The 23,645-nt window shown below is 43.0% G+C and overlaps 1 protein-coding gene across 1 annotated transcript in view; it reads left to right on the top strand.

Moving 5' to 3' along the window:
* LOC130127221 (uncharacterized) overlaps window positions 1-23,080 on the top strand; it is a 35,101-nt gene extending 12,021 nt beyond the window's left edge. The window contains exons 5-12 of the mRNA XM_056296791.1: window positions 5,372-5,585; window positions 6,125-6,192; window positions 6,300-6,372; window positions 15,248-15,540; window positions 21,128-21,341; window positions 22,178-22,245; window positions 22,353-22,466; window positions 23,055-23,080. Of these exons, the coding sequence (XP_056152766.1) occupies window positions 5,372-5,585; window positions 6,125-6,192; window positions 6,300-6,372; window positions 15,248-15,540; window positions 21,128-21,341; window positions 22,178-22,245; window positions 22,353-22,466; window positions 23,055-23,080 (1,070 nt within the window). The remainder of the gene's footprint in view (window positions 1-5,371; window positions 5,586-6,124; window positions 6,193-6,299; window positions 6,373-15,247; window positions 15,541-21,127; window positions 21,342-22,177; window positions 22,246-22,352; window positions 22,467-23,054) is intronic.
* The last annotated feature ends 565 nt before the right edge of the window (window positions 23,081-23,645 follow it).

Here is a 23,645-nt window from a genome sequence, read left to right as displayed (position 1 = left end):
TAGTAATACTATTAGTATGACTATTACCACTACTGTTACTACTACTATTAGTAGTATTATTTTGATGACTATTACCACTACCGTTACTAATACTATTAGTAGTACTATTATTATGACTATTACTACTACTGTTACTAATACTATTAGTAGTACTATTATTATGACTATTACCACGACGGTTACTAATACTATTAGTAATACTATTAGTATGACTATTACCACTACTGTTACTACTACTATTAGTAGTAATATTATTATGACTATTACCACTACTGTTACTAATACTATCAGTAGTACTATTATTATGACTACTACAACTTCTACTGTTACTAATACTGTTGGTAGTGCATGTATGTGTGCGTGTCTGTGAGTACGCGCGCGTGTGTAATTGTTCGCGCGCGTTTGTGAGTAGTGTACGCACGCGCGTCTGTGAGTTGTGCGCGTGCGCGCGTCCGTTTGTATGTGCGCGCGTATGTAAGTGTGCGCGCGTGTTTGTGAGTTGTGAGTGCGCGCGCTTCTGAGTTGTCTGTCGGTGTGCGCGCGTGTCTGTGTGCGCGCGCGTGTGTCCATGTGTGTGTTTGTGTGTGTGTTTGTCACCGTGTGTGTGTGTGTGTGTGTGTGTATAATTGTGCGCGCGCGTCTGTGAGTTGTGTGTGTCGGTGTGAGCGCATGTATGTGCTCGCGCGTTTTTGTGTGCGCGCGCATGTCCGTGTGTGTGTTTTGTGTGTGTTTGTCACCGTGCGCGCGTATGCTTGTATGTGCGCGTGTGCGTGTTTCTGTGTGCGTGTGCGCGCGCGTGTCTGTGTGTGCGTGTGTCTGTGTTTGTCTGTGGGTTCGTGCGCGCGCGTGTTTGTGCGTGTGTGTGCGTTTGTGTATCTGTGTGTGTGTCTGTGCGTGTGTATGTTTGTGTGTGTGCGTGTGTGTGTCTGTGTGTGTGTGTATGTGTATGTGCGTGCCTGTGTGTGTGTGTGTGTGCCTGCGTGTGTGTGTGTGTGTGTGTATGTGCGTGTGTGTGTGTGTGTGTGTGTGTGTGTTAGTGAACAATAGAACATGGTACATAAAACAGGTGTGTAGTATTACGGACACACATCAGGTTCAGTATCATTACACAACTACGTCAGAAGAACCCAATCAGGGTGTGAGACAGTCCCCGACATAAAGCAGCGCTGCCAGCAGGTATTAACGGGCTCCAAGCCCCCATGTATGTAAGTCGGGTCTGACTGTCTGTAGGAGCCTCGCTAGTTGAGCTGTTTGCTTATTAGACGGATGCAAGTCTCAGTCTTAAAGAGCGACGGTGGTCGTAAAGCTGTCCGTCAAGATGGTGTATGAGGATGGTTGTGAACACAGCGCACAACTATTGATCATCTATGACGTCAACAAAGGATTATTGATGAACCCGGAACAGGTTATTAACATCGTGTGGGTTGGGGCTGGAAGAAAAACAACATATGTGTCTAAAAGAATATAATGACATGTAGGGATGAGGTGGGGAAATGAGTAGTATTAGGCTGTACATACTTGTCAACAATGTTGAGTGTTAAGTACTGAGTACTAACAGTGGAAGAGCGTGTAGTATCTGTTTTAGGAGAAGTACAATTCTAGTGTTCCCTCCCATGGACGAGGCAAGTGTGGGGCTGACAGGAGCGAAGAGGTTGTCTTCCACTAACTTCAGAGGGTTTCTTGGCAGCCTTGCAGTGAGTTATTCAGTAAAGTGGGAGAAATGCAGCCTGCTGGAAACCTTGTTCTGAGCTTCAGGGAACTGATTTGTGTTTTAATTAAACCTGCTGAAGTGGGAGTAGGAGGATATAATGAAGCATGAGTATGCTGCATCTGAGTTCAGCATCTATGCAGTGAATGCGTGAAGGCGTCATCAGGAAACTGAGATTAGTTCTTAACAGACGCAGCTAATGGCGGTGTCTGAGCCAGAGATGTGGAAGCAGAGGCTTATCTTACAGCTGCTATGGGTCATTCTGTGACTTGTTTGCTGATTCTGAAAGAAATGTGTAGTTATACTCCTGTAGTGCGTTGTGTAGCCGTGTCAAAGGGCAGTAGAGTGGACTTGGGGTGATAATGGTTTGCATTATAAAATGTCCTTTACTGAAGGGTGCTCACAAGAGTACATAGCTGCTAGCTGCAAAGCTTCAGTTTGATCACACTGACAGGCTACAAGTAGTTTAGATATATTTAGCGCATTTCATGAGTTTGCAGCATAGCGCCACCTAGTGGCCAATTAACAGTAAATAATGCACAGTACCTCAGGGCGTCATGACTTATTGGTGGACCAAGTTTCGTGTTAATCGGAGTTGCTGTGAACAAGATCCGCCACCTTGAACCAATAGCATAGCTGCTGCTAAAGAGCTGCATGTTGTCCCTTATACTTTAAACGCTTATAACACAAAAACCGTCGCTGATAAACATCTGAAAACATTCACACATCATGCTGGTAGTGTCACGTGTCCTGTCAGATATTTTGGAATAGTTTGATCAAATATGTGTGAAAATAAAAATATTAGGTATATTGTACACTGTACAGGCATATATTGTACATTGGTGTGGATGCATGTTTTGACCGATTAGAATGACCTTTGACCCCCTTGATATGTTCATTCTCCAGAATGTCTGTGTCGATGTTGGTAGCAATTGAATGAATCTGTGCAGAAATGTTCATGTTTTATGATTTTTCATATTTTGAAAAATATAGAGTGACGGACTTCTGAACTGACCATATGTTGCAGTGTAGCAAAGTGTTGGCATCACTTACTGGATCTGCTCACAACATCTCAGCTCTGTAGGATGTGCAGGGGATTTGGGGGAAATTTTGGGGCATGTTTGAAGTTTCGCAGGTGAAATTTACATTTTTGTCATAAACCACGCCCACTTTTTAAATTATGACTAAATTGCATGTATCAACTCCAGTATGAGCCTAGATTGCGCACCCCAAATTTCCTCCAAATCCATAGTGCCTATTATGAGATATAATCTTCTCCAATTTATAGCGCCCCCTACTGGACAAATGAAACGCACCTCATGAGTTAGGATCTTTTGACAATAGGTGACATTCATCTAAAATTTCAAGTTGATATGTCAATGCATTGATGGGTTATGGCACCGTCAAAGAAAATCACCGTTTTTCAGTCAAGGTTCATTGATCTGTCAAATCAAAACCGAGCAATGGATCAAAATTCTTTCGATAACTTTTTTGCCTTGAGTGACTGTAGATGATGTGTGCCACGTTTCGTGTAAATCGATAGCACGGCCTAGGAGGAGTTCGAACAAGTAGTTTTGGCTATTTTCAATAATTTGCGAAATGAAATTACAGCAGAAATGGGCGTGGCCTATACCACGTGACTCAGCTATGCTCAGTGAATCTGCGCTTGTAAAGGTTTTGCATGTCCGATGTACGGCTGGGAGTTACACGCCAAAACGCGTTGACCTTCAAAATAGCGCCACCAACTGGTTGACATGTGTCATGTTTTGCATCTGGGGTAAGTGCGAAGTTCTGTACCAGGCCTCCAAAGGGTTTTGTAGAATCTGTTACGGTGTAGGCTGCAGTACCACTTTTACCAACGGAAAAATAAAAATAAAAATCTGAGCAGAAACAATAGGGGTCCCCAGCCCCTGGGGCTTGGACCCCTAATAAATGGTAACAACATCATACAAACAAAGAACAGACACACAACAAAACAGAAGGGGAGTACACGTGTACACATGTAAAGTAACAGACGGCTGTCAGGACACAAGTGTGGTAGTAGGTCAGCAGCTCGTTACTTGTGTTGTTGTTTCAAGGCTGAGAGGTTTAAGGAAAGACTCACTTCTTGGAGACAAGCAGGGATCTTAGGTAGTGATTTACACAACTCCTGTTTGTGAGTACACATGTTGCATCTACAGTAACACAATTAATCAGATGTTGAAGAGCACATCTTCTGGATGAAGACAGCACTGGATCACCTGTCTCATGTTAAAGGAGGGACAGAGTCACGAGACTCCACACCAGTCCAACACTTATGGGACATTTCACCATCACACAACAAGTGTGAGCGTGTTTGTGTGTTGTGTTACCAGAATCAACGGAATCTAGAACTTCCAGACCTCCTTCTGCTTCACTGCTGGACAGGACACATGTTTTAAGCTGGTGTGGTTTATTCTTCCAAATGACATTTAAGAAAGTTCTATTTGCTTCTGTGGCGGTAGAACCATAAACCAATAGAGACACAGATGGACCCACAAAGCGAGACAGGCCCTCTGCTTTGGAGAGGAGAACTCCTCCTAAAATAGACAAACCCCTTCCAAGACCAATCCTGAAGACAGACTTGGTCTTTTTAATCTGTTGGAGAAATGGAGATGTTGTCTAGCTGTAAGATGTGTAGTTGTATATATTCCCAAATACCTAACGGACTCTTTTACCAGATGTTTCCAACTACACAATCGCTACAATCACGCACAGACAACATTCCACATGTGCACACATTTAGTCGCAGGTCCGAGGCCCTGGAACACTGGTTACCTGAGGTAACAGAGTTCCTCACGTGCTTCTTGTCCTTCAAAACAAAGTGGTGTCGTCTGCCAGTTGTGAGATTTTTAACTCTCCACCAAAACCCGACATTCCTTCCAAACGTCCATCATTCACGATATTAACTGATAAGAATTCAGCCCCTCACATAAATAAGGGAGGAGGAACAGGGCAGCCTTGGCGGAGCCCTCTGTTCCTCTGGACTCTTTTACAGCTGTTAAAGTTCATCATAACAGAACTATTCATATCTTTGTAAAACATATTGACGATGCCAACAAAGTTATTCCCAAAGCCCAACGCCTCGACGGACTGTAACAGAACCGTGAGTTCAATCGCGTCAAAGGCCTCATAGAAGTCTAGGAACAAAATAAGTGCTTCAGAATTTACTGTATCTGCATCATCCAGCAGATCTAGGATGAGTCTCATGTTACAGTAACGTGCCGGGTTTTCATGAGCCCTGTTTGAGGTCCGGCTATAACAGAGTCTAGTCCTCAATGCGGAGGGCTGGACTGAGGCGACTCACCGCAGAAGAGCCGTTAAACATGCTTTATTCCAGCTCTGCTAGGCACTGCCGTAAATCAGTTTATGGTAACTCCTCTGGGGGCCGCTGTCGTAATAATGTAAACTAACCTACGACACATCAGTACAACCGCCAAGGTTGGACTACCCCGGGATTCCAATCCACGACCTCTCTGCTGTGAGGCGACTGTGCTGACCACTGCGCCACCATGTGGCCCCAAACATTATATACTCTCAGGATTAGCAATTCTACACATTTGACATTGATTCAAAAAGTTAATTTCAAGTCCTGATGATGATGATGATGATGATGATGATGATAACAAAATAATTCTTTACCAGCTGAGCCCAGTGTGAGACTGACTTCAGTGACGCCCCCTGGTGGCCGACATCCGGCCATGCTGATGTGCAGTGTCTACAACTTCTACCCCAAATACATCAGTGTCACCTGGCTGAGAGACGGACAGCCGGTGACCTCTGACGTCACTTCCACCGATGAGCTGGCAAATGGTGATTGGTACTACCAGATCCACTCCTACCTGGAGTACACGCCCAGGTCAGAACACTTAGACTCAGTACCAAATGGACCGGTCCAAATACATACACAATACTTTAACACTACACACTCACATTTACACACACACACACACACACACACACACACATAATGACTGGACAACAAAGAACAAAGCGATGGTTTAAGGTGGAACGTGTCTCCTCAGTGTCTGCTCTGTAGACACCAGCTGTATGTTTAAGGTGGAACGTGTCTCCTCAGTGTCTGCTCTGTAGACACCAGCTGTATGTTTAAGGTGGAACGTGTCTCCTCAGTGTCTGCTCTGTAGACACCAGCTGTATATTTAAGGTGGGATGCGTGGCTCTTTACAGGTGAGATCCCAGATGGACGACTGAGTATTTATTGTGTATTAATACCGTGTTTTAAACTGGGCTGATGTTTAGTATCAGACTCGACTAGTTTCTGTGCAGACAGACAGGAAAGTACAGACTTACCTCATCCAATCACATCGTGTCTTTTTTATTGTTGATATGTTGTTTTTTTCCTGTGTGTTTTCTTCTTCTTCACTTATTTCATCTCAGGTCTGGAGAGAAGATCACCTGCATGGTGGAACACGCCAGTTTCCCCTCTCCTAAGAAAGTGGACTGGAGTGAGTATCTATGTGTGTCTCTGTCCATGGATAGGTGATGAAGACATAGAGAGACAGGTCAACATGCAGCTGAGTCTATAGATAGAGACATGTGTCTGTCTCTCCAGATACCTCCATGCCACAATCAGACAGAAACAAGATCGCCATCGGAGCGTCAGGTCTGCTTCTGGGTTTGATTTTGTCTTTGGCAGGTCTGATCTACTACAAGAGGAAGGCCAGAGGTCAGTAACACTAGATCAGTCCAGACCAGGTTTACACTGGTTCACATCAGTCCACATATACACACTACACTATAATACCACTACATATGCACACTACACTATAATATCACTACATATACACAGTACACTATAATACCACTATATATATATATGCAGTATACTACATCACTACATTATAATACAAACAGATATAAACATACACTCTATATCACTACACTATATCAGTACATATAGACCATACACTATACATATACTACATAGACAGTACACTATACATATCAGTACATATAGACCATGCACTATACATATACATAGACAGTACACTATACATATCAGTACTTATAGACAGTACACTATACATATAGGCAGTACACTATACACATCAGTACACATGTACAGTACACTGTACACATTAGTACTTATAGATAGTTGAAGAAACAATAGTTAAGTTGGGTGTCAGCAGTACTTGAAGTGGGCCAGACTTGTTTGGTTGTATTTCAGTCTCTTCACTCTTCACCACTTTTCTTATCGTTGGTCTTTTTTAACAGGGCGTGTTCTGGTTCCAACCAGCTGAAGCAGGAAGTGACGCTTCTTCCTCGTTGGTTGTTTTGGTGGCAGTTCAGTGTGTGTTGCTTTCACCTGAAGGTTTTCTCCCAGGTTGTCAGTGCTGCCCCCTGCTGGATCTCATTGCCTCCTGCTCGTATTCTCACTAATGCTCTACAGATTCTGATGTCATAGACATATAAAGAGTAGACGCCGCATCGACCGCTGCTGCCTATTGACGCTGACGAGCCGTGGGGCCGCCTTTTTGGACCGGTCACCCGCTCCACTCAGTGTAATGTGTTTGGCAGGCGCAATGAACTGTCAGCGCAGTTAATCAATCATAACTCGCTGAATACCAAACTGATTTCCACGCCTTTTTTGTTGATGAAAACTTCATACATGTAGCTATGATACAGGACACATGGTTTGACGTATTTTAATGTTCATAGTTGGCTTAACAGTAATAGAATATTCTGATATATGATATATGTGATGTATGATAGGTAGCTACCGTATTGTTCTGAATATAAGACGGGTTTTTTACCTTGGAAATACGTATGAAAAAGTGGGGGTCGTCTTACATTCGAGTTCTAGACTTTTGAATGTCAATATACATTCTCACTCAGTCAGGTTTGTTTCAAGACCGTTCTAAAATTAGACCACTTCGATGGGTAATGCAGGTATTGAAATGTTGAAATGGTTATTTTTTCACTATGAGATGGATAGTCTCAATAGACTACAGTTTATTTTCATTTGTATGCTATTTAAATACCATAAGTCATTCATTTACAAATGTATTTACATTTTTTTATTTAAATGTGACAATTTCATCTGAAATATATTGAAAACATAATTTTATTTAAAAGCTGTTAAACAGACTACCTTCTTTTTTCAAAGTGTTTTATTATCATTATTTTCAAATATAATGTTTTTCTTTATAAAACCAACATTTGCTCTTCAAAAAGTATTTTTCCAAAAATGATTCTTGAAAAAAAGGGGGGGGGTCGTCTTATAATCAGGGTCGTCTTATATTCGAAACAATACGGTATTTAGCAAAACGCTCACTATATATATATATATATATATATATATATATATATATATATACACACACACACACACACAAGGTAAAATATGATAGAGAGGCAGAAGCAGATAGTGGCAGTAAAGTCAGCTATTTTAATAAGTTGAAGAAACAATATATGATTAGGCTATATAAATATATAAACAATATATGAACACATTATATATCTACAGTATATATAACAACAATATATGTTATATATCAGAGAAAATGAAAATATATATAAATCCCCGCCCCAAACCATATTTACACATGTACAACGTTGCTTACATAGGTGACCAGTGCATTACACACAATGGACAAACGTAAACACTGACAACAACACAAAATATTTACATGTGAGGGTAGGAAGTATACAGTGTGTGTGTGTGTGTGTTTGTGTGTGTGTATAATAAATTGGTATAATACTGTAATAATATCGTAATTATATCCAATAGTATGATGTAATAATAAAACATAAATACAGATATACATATATATTTTAAAGAGAGATAAATATATAAACAATGTAGCATAACAATGTCGGGGAAAGAATAAAAGTTGCTAATTAAAGTTTGACATGAAACCCCTAAAACCCTTGAAAGAGACCTGTTCTGCAGAGTTTCTTTCTCGTGCTCCCTCTCTGCAGGTCAAGAGAGGTGAGTTTTGCAATGTGGTGCCACCGTATGTTCAATCTTACTTGAGAAAAGTAATCCCCCGAGCCCTGTTTTCCACGGTCCGTCGATTGGAGCAGGAATATGCTGAACAGTGTTCTGCCATCTTTCTCAGTCGTGTCGTGTATTCTGCTGCTAGGCAACTCGTAGGATGACCGGTCCAAGATGGCGGCCGTATTTCTCGCGCCCCAACAGCCAATACGGCGTCTACTCTTTATATGTCTATGGATGCACCGCTACTATCCTTCGCGGACTTCCATATCCCAAGATGCTTTGCGCGCCGCTGCTCCGCCCCTTCTCCTCACCAACAACAAATAAAGATAAATAAATAATGGGCGGCGGACGAATGTCTGTTCAAAGCACCGAGCAAGATTTCCCTTATAAATGTAAGTACTGGGTTTCTACTCATTTGAACATCTAACGGTAGATATGTTAAACTTCAGGGGAGCTTAAAAGCTCAAAATGTCTGTTAAGATACGTGAGGTTAGTATTGCTTCCATGTAGCCACCTAGCATGCTAGCCGACGGCTCGATGTGAGGCCTCAGTTTCAGCTTTGAACTAAAGCCTTATAACGCTTCACTTTCCCATGTTCCACTTTACAAGCTGGACTCATATCTAAGATGATCAGGACATTTTATAGACTATTGATACTTCATATTATCTACATCAATGCACCAAGATGAACTAATGTTAGGTTAAGTTGTGAGTCCTGCCTTATTTCCAGACTGTAAAACCGTTAAGTGTAGTTAAACGTTTTAATTATGATGAATGTAGTCCATAAGAAGCCTTCTGTCTGGTGACATAACACACAACATGCTTTACATGTCAGCTTGTTTAAGGCAGCAAGGAACAAACTGAGCAGTTCATCCCACTCCGTGAAGACAACCAGCAACTGTTTACTGGAGCCAGAATGAGAGACAGGCGTTGATTGGTTGTTGTTCTTTGTGTGGGTATTAATTGTTATGAATAAGTTTATTGTGCAAAACGTTAGATGTTTTATAAATTAAAATATTGTTACTTTGTTATATGTGTTATCTATTCTTTTTACTATTTACAACTAAAGTACAACCATTTATAAAAGGGTTAACAAACATTTCACGGGCAACAAAGGACTGAATTTTTTCTTTTATTATAATTAATAATTAAGCGACAGTCTTAAAATGTACAACTATTCACAAATTAGGGGGAACAAACTTTGCTGAGCAGAGGACGGTCCCCAGAGTTTGTTTGGGGGTGCATGTTGTCTTGTACTTTATAGTACTGATATTAGTCATGAATGGACCGGAGACCAAGGCATAACGTTGACCTTTTACTAGGCATGTCTTCAAGTCCCAACACTCGCGCATGCGCGCTCATTACATATCAAAACCTGCTCACTACATCTCCCCCTTTTACACTGATACTTTCAGGATCTTTACAGAACAATTAAATCACATGTTAATAAAGCCTAATGCTGATTTTACCAACAAGGCAGGGGAACAGCTGGCACCTTAAACCTCTCTGTAAACGTGAGCATATGTAGACTGGTTAAATGAACTTCACATCTCACATCTCATATCTAGACACATATTTCACATCTCATATCTAGACACACATCTCACATCTCATATCTAGACACACATTTCACATCTCATATCTAGACACACATTTCACATCTCATATCTAGACACACATTTCACATCTCATATCTAGACACACATTTCACATCTCATATCTAGACACACATTTCACATCTCATATCTAGACACATATTTCACATCTCATATCTAGACACACATCTCACATCTAGACACACATTTCACATCTCATATCTAGACACACATTTCACATCTCATATCTAAACACACATTTCACATCTCATATCTAGACACACATTTCACATCTCATTTTCCTTTTCTTTTTTTTTAACCTATGAACATATCAAGACAAGTACATAACCTAACTGAGAGGTAGGGTAGACTACCTGATCCTCTCTGTTGTGGTATGGAGGTTATTCTGCTCCGCGTATACTCACAACACTAAACAACAAATTCAGTCTTTTAACAGGCTTGACTGCCCTGCCAACTCTGGTGTGTAGTCCAGAGTCCGGCTGGCTTCCAGACGGTGAAGGCACTACTCTCAAATGAGAACGGTTTCTTCGGAGACTGCCTGTTGAGGTTTGGGTCACGTATGAACGTGGTGTCCCTGCTGATCCAGAGACGACTCCTGTGTGTGGAACATTCAGTATCCAAACTCTCTGACCTGGCTGGAGTGGTGGTGTCTCCTGTGCTCTATGTCGTCTGTTGTGTCCTTCAGCCTGTTGTCTTTTAAGCTCCTGGTCTTTCAACTCAAAAGCTCTCAAGTCTGGCCATGCTGGTTTGAGAGTGCGTGGACACACCAGAAGGGGTGTTTGGATGTTGCGCCCCATCAGGAGCTGTGTTGGTGATCCTCCATGGGCAAGAGGAGTTGCTCTGTACACCATAAGCGCTTTGTGAGGGTCCTCACTCTTCTGCAACAAGGATTTCACAGTCTTTACTGCACGTTCAGCTTCCCCATTGCTTTGAGGGTAACGGGGGCTACTGGTAACATGTTGAAAGTTGTAATCTTTAGCAAAATCTGCGAACTCTGCAGCAGCAAACTGCGGTCCCTTGTCTGTGACGAGTGTATCCGGCATATATAGTGGTTTTTCCCCAGGAACCGTCAATGGTAAGTGCTGAACTAATGAGGAGCGGAATATCAATACAGATGCAGGAAAAAACGTTTAATACATAGCAGTACAAGCTTGTAATGCTATGTATTATATATATATATATATATATATATATATATATATATATATATATATATATATATTAGTGGTGGGACTTGGATTAAAAATTAATCGAATTAATTATGGGCTTTGTAATTAATTAACCGTAATTAATCGCATTTTAATCGCATATCGATATTTGACACCAGAAGCAACATTTCTCAATTCAAACAGGTCTTGCTAGATGACTAAATCAATGAATAGACACATACAGAAGTTTAAACAACAAAATCCTGTTTGTTTTGTTCAAAACAAGTTTGTTGTGTAAACACAGTACTTTCTGTAAGCCCTGGTCTTCTACCACTGAAAGTGGTCTACAGTCCACAGGGATCCGTTTGGCCAGTGAGTTTGTTAATTTATCAGACGTGGACTTACTCATCTTGGCTTTGAACCCCGTCATCTGGTGGAGAGTCGGTGGGCGACTCTGCTTGGTTGTACTAGGAGCACTAGCGTTAGCGTTAGCACTAGCGTTAGCGTTAGCATTAGCGTTAGCTCCGGTGTTGGTACTAGCTGCAACGTGTTTAGCATGTAGCTGGTACCGGAGGCCTGAATAACTGCGGTGGAATGCCAACTCTTTGTTGCAGAGTCTGCACACACCAGCGCTCTTATCTGGGCTTCCATCCGACCGCTTTTTAAACGTTAATTTCCCATCCACAGAGCGAAGCAACGCGGCGTCGTCCTTGTCGTCCATCACATCTGTTGCTAGCATACTAACTTGTTAGCCTGACCTACTCCGCCTTCCGCTTGACTGACGTCACTCGGTGCATTGGTATAATCCGTATGCCAGAAACGAGTGCACTGAGAAGCGTTCCGTGTTGACTAGAGGGTAAAAATAAAACGCCATAAATTGCGTTAATTTTTTTAACGCCGTTATTTTTCCTATAATTAATTATCGAATTGACGCGTTAAAGTCCCAGCCCATATATATATATGTGTGTGTGTGTGTGTGTGTGTGTGTGTGTGTGTGTACATACACACAGGCTGTTGTGATGCGGGTAGTGCAGCAGTGTGTAGTTGGAGGGAAGGTGCATGTGTTCTTCCAACCCGCTTGTGTCCTTCCTGCCCTTAGCTTGCTGCCGCTGGCTAGCCTCTGTGGTGAATAGGGCAGCATGCTAGCGTGTAAGCCTTCCCTTGCCAGTACATAGCCTCTCCTTCACCAAGACTCCTGCCAGGCCTCCCCGTGGCCACACGTGGTAACTGGGGTCTTGCGGCCCCAGGCTAACTGGGCAGGGGATCTCGGAGCAGCAGTGGGCCCCAGAGATATGGTGTGCAGGCCCACCCTGGTGGACACGCCCTGGCACCTATCAACCACTGCCCCGCTGCCTTGTGGGTGAGTCTGGAAGACATAAGGCTAAGGGAGCTCACCCCAACAGAAAAGCAAGCTGTGGCGGCATGCTTCGAGGCGGTTTCCGAAAAACTGGATTTCCGGCAGCCCCCTGCAGTTGTGTGGAGGTGCCGGTCGTCTAGGGATCCCCCTTGCCATCCGAACCATCTGCTCTACAATCAAGTCATGTGGCGTTGGGAGAATCGCACCCCCCATGCCACTTTAAAACTATCTCTGCGCAGGTATATATATATATGTACACACACACATATATATAAACTCACCGGCCACTTTATTAGGCACACCTGTCCAACTGCTCGTTAACGCAAATTTCTAATCAGCCAATCACATGGCAGCAACTCAATGCATTTAGGCATGTAGACATGGTCAAGACGATCTGCTGCAGTTCAAACCGAGCATCAGAATGGGGAAGAAAGGTGATTTAAGTGACTTTGAACGTGGCATGGTTGTTGGTGCCAGACGGGCTGGTCTGAGTATTTCAGAAACTGCTGATCTACTGGGATTTTCACGCACAACCATCTCTAGGGTTTACCGAGAATGGTCCGAAAAAGAGAAAATATCCAGTGAGCGGCAGTTCTGTGGGCGAAAATGCCTTGTTGATGCCAGAGGTCAGAGGAGAATGGCCAGACTGGTTCGAGCTGATAGAAAGGCAACAGTAACTCAAATAACCACTCATTACAACCGAGGTATGCAGAAGAGCATCTCTGAACGCACAACACGTCGAACCTTGAGGCAGATGGGCTACAGCAGCAGAAGACCACACCGGGTGCCACTCCTGTCAGCTAAGAACAGGAAACTGAGGCTACAATTCGCACAGGCTCACCAAAATTGGACAATAGAAGATTGGAAAAACGTTGCCTGGTCTGATGAGTCTCGATTTCTGCTGCGACATTCGGATGGTAGGGTCAGAATTTGGCGTCAACAACATGAAAGCATGGATCCATCCTGCCTTGTATCAGCGGTTCAGGCTGGTGGTGGTGGTGTAATGGTGTGGGGGATATTTTCTTGGTACACTTTGGGCCCCTTAGTACCAATTGAGCATCGTGTCAACGCCACAGCCTACCTGAGTATTGTTGCTGACCATGTCCATTCCTTTATGACCACAGTGTTCCCATCTTCTGATGGCTACTTCCAGCAGGATAACGCATCATGTCATAAAGCTCGAATCATCTCAGACTGGTTTCTTGAACATGACAATGAGTTCTTTGTACTCAAATGGCCTCCACAGTCACCAGATCTCAATCCAATAGAGCACCTTTGGGATGTGGTGGACCGGGAGATTGGCATCATGGATGTGCAGCCGACAAATCTGCAGCAACTGCGTGATGCTATCATGTCAATATGGACCAAACTCTCCGAGGAATGTTTCCAGTACCTTGTTGAATCTATGCCACGAAGGATTAAGGCAGTTCTGAAGGCAAAAGGGGGTCCAACCCGGTACTAGCAAGGTGTACCTAATAAAGTGGCCAGTGAGTGTATATATACACACACACACACACACACACACACTGATGAGCCGCCATTGCGTTATGTGACGCAGATCAGGAAGTACTGTGTAAAGAGTCGTGCTGTAGTGACGTACTGAGGCCCCTCCCTCTTTGACTTCTCCTAAAACAGCGTCGTGTCCCCCCTGTTTTCCATGACGTCATGAATAAATCCCTCTAAGAGTTTGGGACATTTATACCTATTTCCGCCATTCAGCGTCAAACTGATGCATCGCTTTTATTATTGGGCTTGCTTCGCGCTTGGCTTGTGTGTGTGTGTGTGTGTGTGTGTGTGTGTGTGTGTGTGTGTGTGTGTGTGTGTGTGTGTGTGTTCTTGTACATGTTGAGTGTGTATTGTCTACTGGTTGAGTGTGTATTGTCTACATGTTGAGTGTGTATTGTCTACTGGTTGAGTGTGTATTGTCTACATGTTGAGTGTGTATTGTGTACATGTTGAGTGTCCTGCAGCTAGGGGGCGCTATACTAACAACACATGTCCTCTTGTCATTCTGTCACCGGCCAAAGCTTCTCAGTCCCCGAACAGGCTCGAACCTTTGAGTTTCTGTCCCTTTCCAGCATTAGACTCTACCCTCTACCTGGTAACAGATGACGCGGCAGGCCTCTGTGTTTTCTATTGGCTGATGTTGGGAGAGCTAGCCAGCCCAGTGAGGTGATTGGGTGGTGGACTGGTTTATGTCCAAGGGGCAGTCCACACCAGTCAGTCTGTAAAGGAGGACAGTTTATTGTGTTCATCAGCAAGACAGACACATGGCTTCATGCTGCCTTGTTGTGTGTTGCTCCCTCCTGGTCGTGGGTTTCTATGGAGCAGGTGAGATAAAATATGTAAATCAGTCTCGGTTGGATGGACTCTGCTGTGTTGTTAGAAAAGAGGTTTTAATTATTGTCTTTAAAACAATTCAACTAAGTAACTTGAACCTGTTTCTCTTTCTGTTCCAGATGCGTTTTTGCGGTATTGCCTGGACACATGTGTTTTCACCTCCTCTGAGCTTCCTGAAATAGAGTACATAGGCTCTCAGTATTTCAATAAGATAGAAGATATCAGGTTTAACAGCACTGTGGGGAAGTGGGTTGGATACACTGATCATGGTATCCGTAACGCAGAGCTCTGGAACAACGATCCTACAGAGATGGCACACATGAGAGCTCAGAAAGAGAGATACTGCAAACCTAATATAGAGACATGGTTCCAAGATGTACTGGATAAGACAGGTGAGCTGCTCTACTATGATGACTATTACTACTACTGTTACTACTACTATTAGTAGTACTACTATTATGACTATTACTACTACTGTTACTACTACTATTAGTAGTACTACTATTATGACTATTACTACTACTGTTACTACTACTATCAGTAGTACTACTATTATGACCATTACTACTACTGTTACTACTACTATCAGTAGTACTGTTATTATGACTATTACTACTACTGTTATCACTACTATTAGTAGTACTACTATTATGACTATTACTACTACTGTTACTACTACTATTAGTAGTACTACTATTATGACTATTACTACTACTGTTACTACTACTATTAGTAGTACTGTTATTATGACTATTACTACTAATGTTACTACTACTATTAGTAGTACTGTTATTATGACTATTACTACTACTGTTACTACTACTATTAGTAGTACTACTATTATTACTATTACTACTACTGTTACTACTACTATTAGTAGTACTGTTATTATGACTATTACTACTACTGTTACTACCACTATTAGTAGTAATATTTTATGACTACCACTACTACTACTGTTACTAATACTATCTATAGTACTATTATTATGACTACTACTACTGTTACTAGTACTATCAGTAGTACTATTATTATGACTACTATTACTACTGTTACTAATACTATTAGTAGTGCATGTATGTATAAGTGTCTGTGTGTACGCGCGCGTGTGTAATTGTTCGCGCGCGTTTGTGAGTTGTGTGTGCACGCGCGTATGTGAGTTGTGTGTGCGCGTGTGTGTCCGTGTGTGTGTGCGCGTGTCTGTGTGTGCGTGTGTGTGTGTGTGAGTGTGTGTGTTTGTGTTTGTATCTGTATGTGTATAAGTGCGCGCGCGCGTTTGTGAGTTGTGTGTGCGCGCGTCTGTGAGTTGTGTGTGTCGGTGTGAGCGCGTGTATGTGCGCGCGCGTTTTTCTGTGCCCGCGTGTGTCCGTGTGTGTTTGTCACCGCGCGCGTAGGTGTGTGTGCGCGCGCTTGTGTGCGCGCCCGCGTTCGTTTGTGTTTTTGTGTGTGCGTGTGTGTGCGTATGTGTGTCTGTGTGTGTGTTTGTCTGTGCGTGTGCGTGTGTGTGTCCGTGTGTGTATGTCTGTGTGTGCGTGTGTGTGTCTGTGTGTCTGTGTTTGTGTGTGTGTGTGTGTATGTGTGTATGTGTGTGTGTGTGTGTGTGTGTGTGTGTGTATTAGTGAACAATAGAACATGGTACATAAAACAGGTGTGTAGTATTACGGACACACATCAGGTTCAGTATCATTACACAACTACGTCAGAAGAACCCAATCAGGGTGTGAGACAGTCCCCGACATAAAGCAGCGCTGCCAGCAGGTATTAACGGGCTCCAAGCCCCCATGTATGTAAGTCGGGTCTGGCTGTCTGTAGGAGCCTCGCTAGTTGAGCTGTTTGCTTATTAGACGGATGCAAGTCTCAGTCTTAAAAAGCGACGGTGGTCGTAAAGCTGTCCGTCAAGATGGTGTATGAGGATGGTTGTGAACACAGCGCACAACTATTGATCATCTATGACGTCAACAAAGGATCATTGATGAACCCGGAACAGGTTATTAACATCGTGTGGGTTGGGGCTGGAAGAAAAACAACATATGTGTCTAAAAGAATATAATGACATGTAGGGATGAGGTGGGGAAATGAGTAGTATTAGGCTGTACATACTTGTCAACAATGTTGAGTGTTAAGTACTGAGTACTAACAGTGGAAGAGCGTGTAGTATCTGTTTTAGGAGAAGTACAATTCTAGTGTTCCCTCCCATGGACGAGGCAAGTGTGGGGCTGACAGGAGCGAAGAGGTTGTCTTCCACTAACTTCAGAGGGTTTCTTGGCAGCCTTGCAGTGAGTTATTCAGTAAAGTGGGAGAAATGCAGCCTGCTGGAAACCTTGTTCTGAGCTTCAGGGAACTTATTTGTGTTTTAATTAAACCTGCTGAAGTGGGAGTAGGAGGATGTAATGAAGCATGAGTATGCTGCATCTGAGTTCAGCATCTATGCAGTGAATGCGTGAAGGCGTCATCAGGAAACTGAGATTAGTTCTTAACAGACGCAGCTAATGGCGGTGTCTGAGCCAGAGATGTGGAAGCAGAGGCTTATCTTACAGCTGCTATGGGTCATTCTGTGACTTGTTTGCTGATTCTGAAAGAAATGTGTAGTTATACTCCTGTAGTGCGTTGTGTAGCTGTGTCAAAGGGCAGTAGAGTGGACTTGGGGTGATAATGGTTTGCATTATAAAATGTCCTTTACTGAAGGGTGCTCACAAGAGTACATAGCTGCTAGCTGCAAAGCTTCAGTTTGATCACACTGACAGGCTACAAGTAGTTTGGAAATATAATTTTAGCGCGTTTCATGATTTTGCAGCATAGCGCCACCTAGTGGTCAATTAACAGTAAATAATGCACAGATCCTCAGGGCGTCATGACTTATTGGTGGACCAAGTTTCGTGTTAATCGGAGTTGCTGTGAACAAGATCCGCCACCTTGAACCAATAGCATAGCTGCTGCTAAAGAGCTGCATGTTGTCCCTTATACTTTAAACGCTTATAACACAAAAACCGTCGCTGATAAACATATGAACACATTCACACGTCATGCTGGTAGTGTCACGTGTCCTGTCAAATATTTTGGAATAGTTTGATCAAATATGTGTGAAAATAAAATATTATGTATATTGTACACTGTACAGGCATATATTGTACATTGCTGTGGATGCATGTTTTGATCGATTAGAATGACCTTTGACCCCCTTGATATGTTCATTCTCCAGAATGTCTGTGGCGGTTTTGGTAGCAACTGAATGAATCTGTGCAGAAATATTTATGTTTTATGATTTTTCATATTTTGAAAAATATAGAGTGACGGACTTCTGAATTGACCCTATGTTGCAGTGCAGCAAAGTGTTGGCATCACTTACTGGATCTGCTCACAACATCTCAGCTCTGTAGGATGTGCAGGGGATTTGGGGGACATTTTGGGGCATTTTTGAAATTTCGCAGGTGAAATTTACATTTTTGTCATAAGCCACGCCCACTTTTTTAAATTCATGACCAAATTCCATGTATCAACTCCAGTATGATCCTAGATTGTGCACCCCAAATGTCATCCAAATCCATGGTGTCAGTTATGAGATATAAACTTCTCCAATTTATAGCGCCCCCTATTGGGCAAATGAAACGCACTTCATGGCTTAGGATCTTTTGACAATACCTGACATACCTCTAAAATGTCAAGTTGATATGTCAATGCATTGATGGGTTATGGCACCGTCATGGAAAATCACCGTTTTTCAGTCAAGGTTCATTGATCTGTCAAATCAAAACCGAGCAACGGATCAAAATTCTTTCGATAACTTTTTGCCTTGAGTGACTGTAGATGATGTGTGCCACGTTTCGTGTAAATCGATCGCACGGCCTAGGAGGAGTCGAACAAGTAGTTTTGGCTATTTTCGCAAATTTGCGAAATGAAATTACGGCAGAAATGGGCGTGGCCTATACCACGTGATTCAGCTCTGCTCAGTGAATGTGCACATGTAAAGGTTTTGCATGTCCGATGTACGGTTTGGAAGTTACACGCCAAAACGTCTTGACCTTCAAAATAGCGCCACCAACTGGTTGACATGTGTCATGTTTTGCATCTGGGGTAAGTGCGAAGTTCTGTACCAGGCCTCCAAAGGGTTTTGTAGAATCTGTTACGGTGTAGGCTGCAGTACCACTTTTACCAACGGAAAAATAAAAATAAAAATCTGAGCAGAAACAATAGGGGTCCCCAGCCCCTGGGGCTTGGACCCCTAATAAATGGTAACAACATCATACAAACAAAGAACAGACACACAACAAAACAGAAGGGGAGTACACGTGTACACATGTAAAGTAACAGACGGCTGTCAGGACACAAGTGTGGTAGTAGGTCAGCAGCTCGTTACTTGTGTTGTTGTTTCAAGGCTGAGAGGTTTAAGGAAAGACTCACTTCTTGGAGACAAGCAGGGATCTTAGGTAGTGATTTACACAACTCCTGTTTGTGAGTACACATGTTGCATCTACAGTAACACAATTAATCAGATGTTGAAGAGCACATCTTCTGGATGAAGACAGCAGCAGATCACGTGTCTCATGTTAAAGGAGGGACAGAGTCACGAGACTCCACACCAGTCCAACACTTATGGGACATTTCACCAACACACAACAAGTGTGAGCGTGTTTGTGTGTTGTGTTACCAGAATCAACGGAATCTAGAACTTCCAGACCTCCTTCTGCTTCACTGCTGGACAGGACACATGTTTTAAGCTGGTGTGGTTTATTCTTCCAAATGACATTTAAGAAAGTTCTATTTGCTTCTGTGGCGGTAGAACCATAAACCAATAGAGACACAGATGGACCCACAAAGCGAGACAGGCCCTCTGCTTTGGAGAGGAGAACTCCTCCTAAAATAGAGAAACCCCTTCCAAGACCAATCCTGAAGACAGACTTGGTCTTTTTAATCTGTTGGAGAAATGGAGATGTTGTCTAGCTGTAAGATGTGTAGTTGTATATATTCCCAAATACTTAACGGACTCTTTTACCGGATGTTTCCAACTACACAATCGCTACAATCACGCACAGACAACATTCCACATGTGCACACATTTAGTCGCAGGTCCGAGGCCCTGGAACACTGGTTACCTGAGGTAACAGAGATCCTCACGTGCTTCTTGTCCTTCAAAACAAAGTGGTGTCGTCTGCCAGTTGTGAGATTTTTAACTCTCCACCAAAACCCGACATTCCTTCCAAACGTCCATCATTCTCGATATTAACTGATAAGAATTCAGCCCCTCAAATAAATAAGGGAGGAGGAACAGGGCAGCCTTGGCGGAGCCCTCTGTTCATCTGGACTCTTTTACAGCTGTTAAAGTTCATCATAACAGAACTATTCATATCTTTGTAAAACATATTGACGATGCCAACAAAGTTATTCCCAAAGCCCAACGCCTCGACGGACTGTAACAGAACCGTGAGTTCAATCGCGTCAAAGGCCTCATAGAAGTCTAGCAACAAAATAAGTGCTTCAGAATTTACTGCATCTGCATCATCCAGCAGATCTAGGATGAGTCTCATGTTACAGTAACGTGCCGGGTTTTCATGAGTCCTGTTTGAGGTCCGGCTATAACAGAGTCTAGTCCTCAATGCGGAGGGCTGGACTGAGGCGACTCACCGCAGAAGCGCCGTTTAACATGCTTTATTCCAGCTCTGCTAGGCACTGCCGTAAATCAGTTTATGGTAACTCCTCTGGGGGCCGCTGTCGTAATAATGTAAACTAACCTACGACACATCAGTACAACCGCCAAGGCTGGACTGCCCCGGGATTCCAACCCACGACCTTTCTGCTGTGAGGCGACTGTGCTGACCACTGCGCCACCATGTGGCCCCAAACATTATATACTCTCAGGATTAGCAATTCTACACATTTGACATTGATTCAGAAAGTTAATTTCAAGTCCTGATTATGATGATGATGATGATGATGATGATGATGATGATGATGATGATAATAATTATTATTATTCTTTACCAGCTGAACCCAGTGTGAGACTGACTTCAGTGAGGCCCCATAGTGGCCGACATCCGGCCATGCTGATGTGCAGTGTCTACAACTTCTACCCCAAATACATCAGTGTCACCTGGCTGAGAGACGGACAGCCGGTGACCTCTGACGTCACTTCCACCGATGAGCTGGCAAATGGTGATTGGTACTACCAGATCCACTCCCACCTGGAGTACACGCCCAGGTCAGAACACTTAGACTCAGTACCGAATGGACCGGTCCAAATACATACACCATACTTTAACTATATATATATACACTCATATTTACACACACATACACACACATACACACACACACACACACACACACACACACACACACACACACACACACACACACACACACACACACACACACACACACACACACACTCACACAATGATTGGACAACAAAGCACAAAGTGATGGTTGAGCATTGGAACGTGTCTCCTCAGTGTCTGCTCTGTAGACACCAGCTGTATGTTTAAGGTGGAACGTGTCTCCCTAGTGTCTGCTCTGTAGACACCAGCTGTATGTTTAAGGTGGAACGTGTCTCCTCAGTGACTGCTCTGTAGACACCAGCTGCATGTTTAAGGTGGAACGTGTCTCCTCAGTGTCTGCTCTGTACACACCTGCTGTATGTTTAAGGTGGAACGTGTCTCCTCAGTGTCTGCTCTGTAGACACCAGCTGTATGTTTAAGGTGGAACGTGTCTCCTCCGTATCTGCTCTGTAGACACCAGCTGCATGTTTAAGGTGGAACGTGTCTCCTCTGTGTCTGCTCTGTAGACACCAGCTGTATATTTAAGGTGGGATGCGTGGCTCTTTACAGGTGAGATCCCAGATGGACGACAGAGTATTTATTGTGTATTAATACCGTGTTTTAAACTGGGCTGATGTTTAGTATCAGACTCGACTAGTTTCTGTGCAGACAGACAGGAAAGTACAGACTTACCTCATCCAATCACATCACGTCTTATTTATTGTTGATATGTTGTTCATTTCCTGTGTTTTCTTCTTCTTCACTTATTTCATCTCAGGTCTGGAGAGAAGATCACCTGCATGGTGGAACACGCCAGTTTCCCCTCTCCTAAGAAAGTGGACTGGAGTGAGTATCTATGTGTGTCTCTGTCCATGGATAGGTGATGAAGACATAAAGAGACAGGTCAACATGCAGATGTGTCTATAGATAGAGACATGTGTCTGTCTTTCCAGATCCCTCCATGTCACAATCAGACAGAAACAAGATCGCCACCGGAGCGTCGGGTCTGCTTTTGGGTTGGATTTTGTCTTTGGCAGGTCTGATCTACTACAAGAGGAAGGCCAGAGGTCAGTAACACTAGATCAGTCCAGACCAGGTTTACACTGGTTCACATCAGTCCACATATACACACTACACTATAATACCACTACACTATAATACCACTACATATACACACTACACTATAATATCACTACATATACACAGTACACTATAATACTACTACATATACGCAGTATACTACATCACTACATTATAATACAAACACATATAAACAGTACACTCTATATCACTACACTATATCAGTACATATAGACCATACACTATACATATACATAGACAGTACACTATACATATCAGTACTTATAGACAGTACACTATACATATACATAGACAGTACACTATACTTATCAGTACTTATAGACAGTACACTGTACATATTAGTACATATAGACAATACACTATACATATAGACAGTACACTATACACATAAGTACACATGTACAGTACACTGTACACATTAGTACTTATAGATAGTTGAAGAAACAATAGTTAAGTTGGGTGTCATCAGTACTTGAAGTGGGCCAGACTTGTTTGGTTGTATTTCAGTCTCTTCACTCTTCACCACTTTTCTTATCGTTGGTCTTTTTTAACAGGGCGTGTTCTGGTTCCAACCAGCTGAAGCAGGAAGTGACGCTTCTTCCTCGTTGGTTGTTTTGGTGGCAGTTCAGTGTGTGTTACTTTCACCTGAAGGTTTTCTCCCAGGTTGTCAGTGCTGCCCCCTGCTGGATCTCATTGCCTCCTGCTCGTATTCTTACTAATGCTCTACAGATTCTGATGTCATAGACATATAAAGAGTAGACGCCGCATCGACCGCTGCTGCCTATTGGCGCTGACGAGCCGTGGGGCCGCCATCTTGGACCGGTCACCCGCTCCACTCAGTGTAATGTGTTTGGCAGGCGCAATGAACTGTCAGCGCAGTTAATCAATCATAACTCGCTGAATACCAAACTGATTTCCACGCCTTTTTTGTTGCTGAAAACGTCATACATGTAGCTATGATACAGGACACATGGTTTGACGTATTTTAATGTTCATAGTTGGCTTAAGGGTAATAGAATATTCTGATATATGATATATGCGATGTATGATAGGTAGCTACCGTATTGTTCTGAATAGAAGACGGGGTTTTTACCCTGGAAATACGTATGAAAAAGGGGGGGTCGTCTTACATTCGAGGTCTAGAC

The sequence above is a fragment of the Lampris incognitus genome, chromosome 17, assembly GCF_029633865.1.
Source record: "Lampris incognitus isolate fLamInc1 chromosome 17, fLamInc1.hap2, whole genome shotgun sequence".
Lineage (NCBI taxonomy): Eukaryota > Metazoa > Chordata > Actinopteri > Lampriformes > Lampridae > Lampris > Lampris incognitus.
The sequence above is the reverse complement of the archived record's forward strand: the minus strand, read 5'-3'. Positions and strand labels throughout refer to the sequence as shown.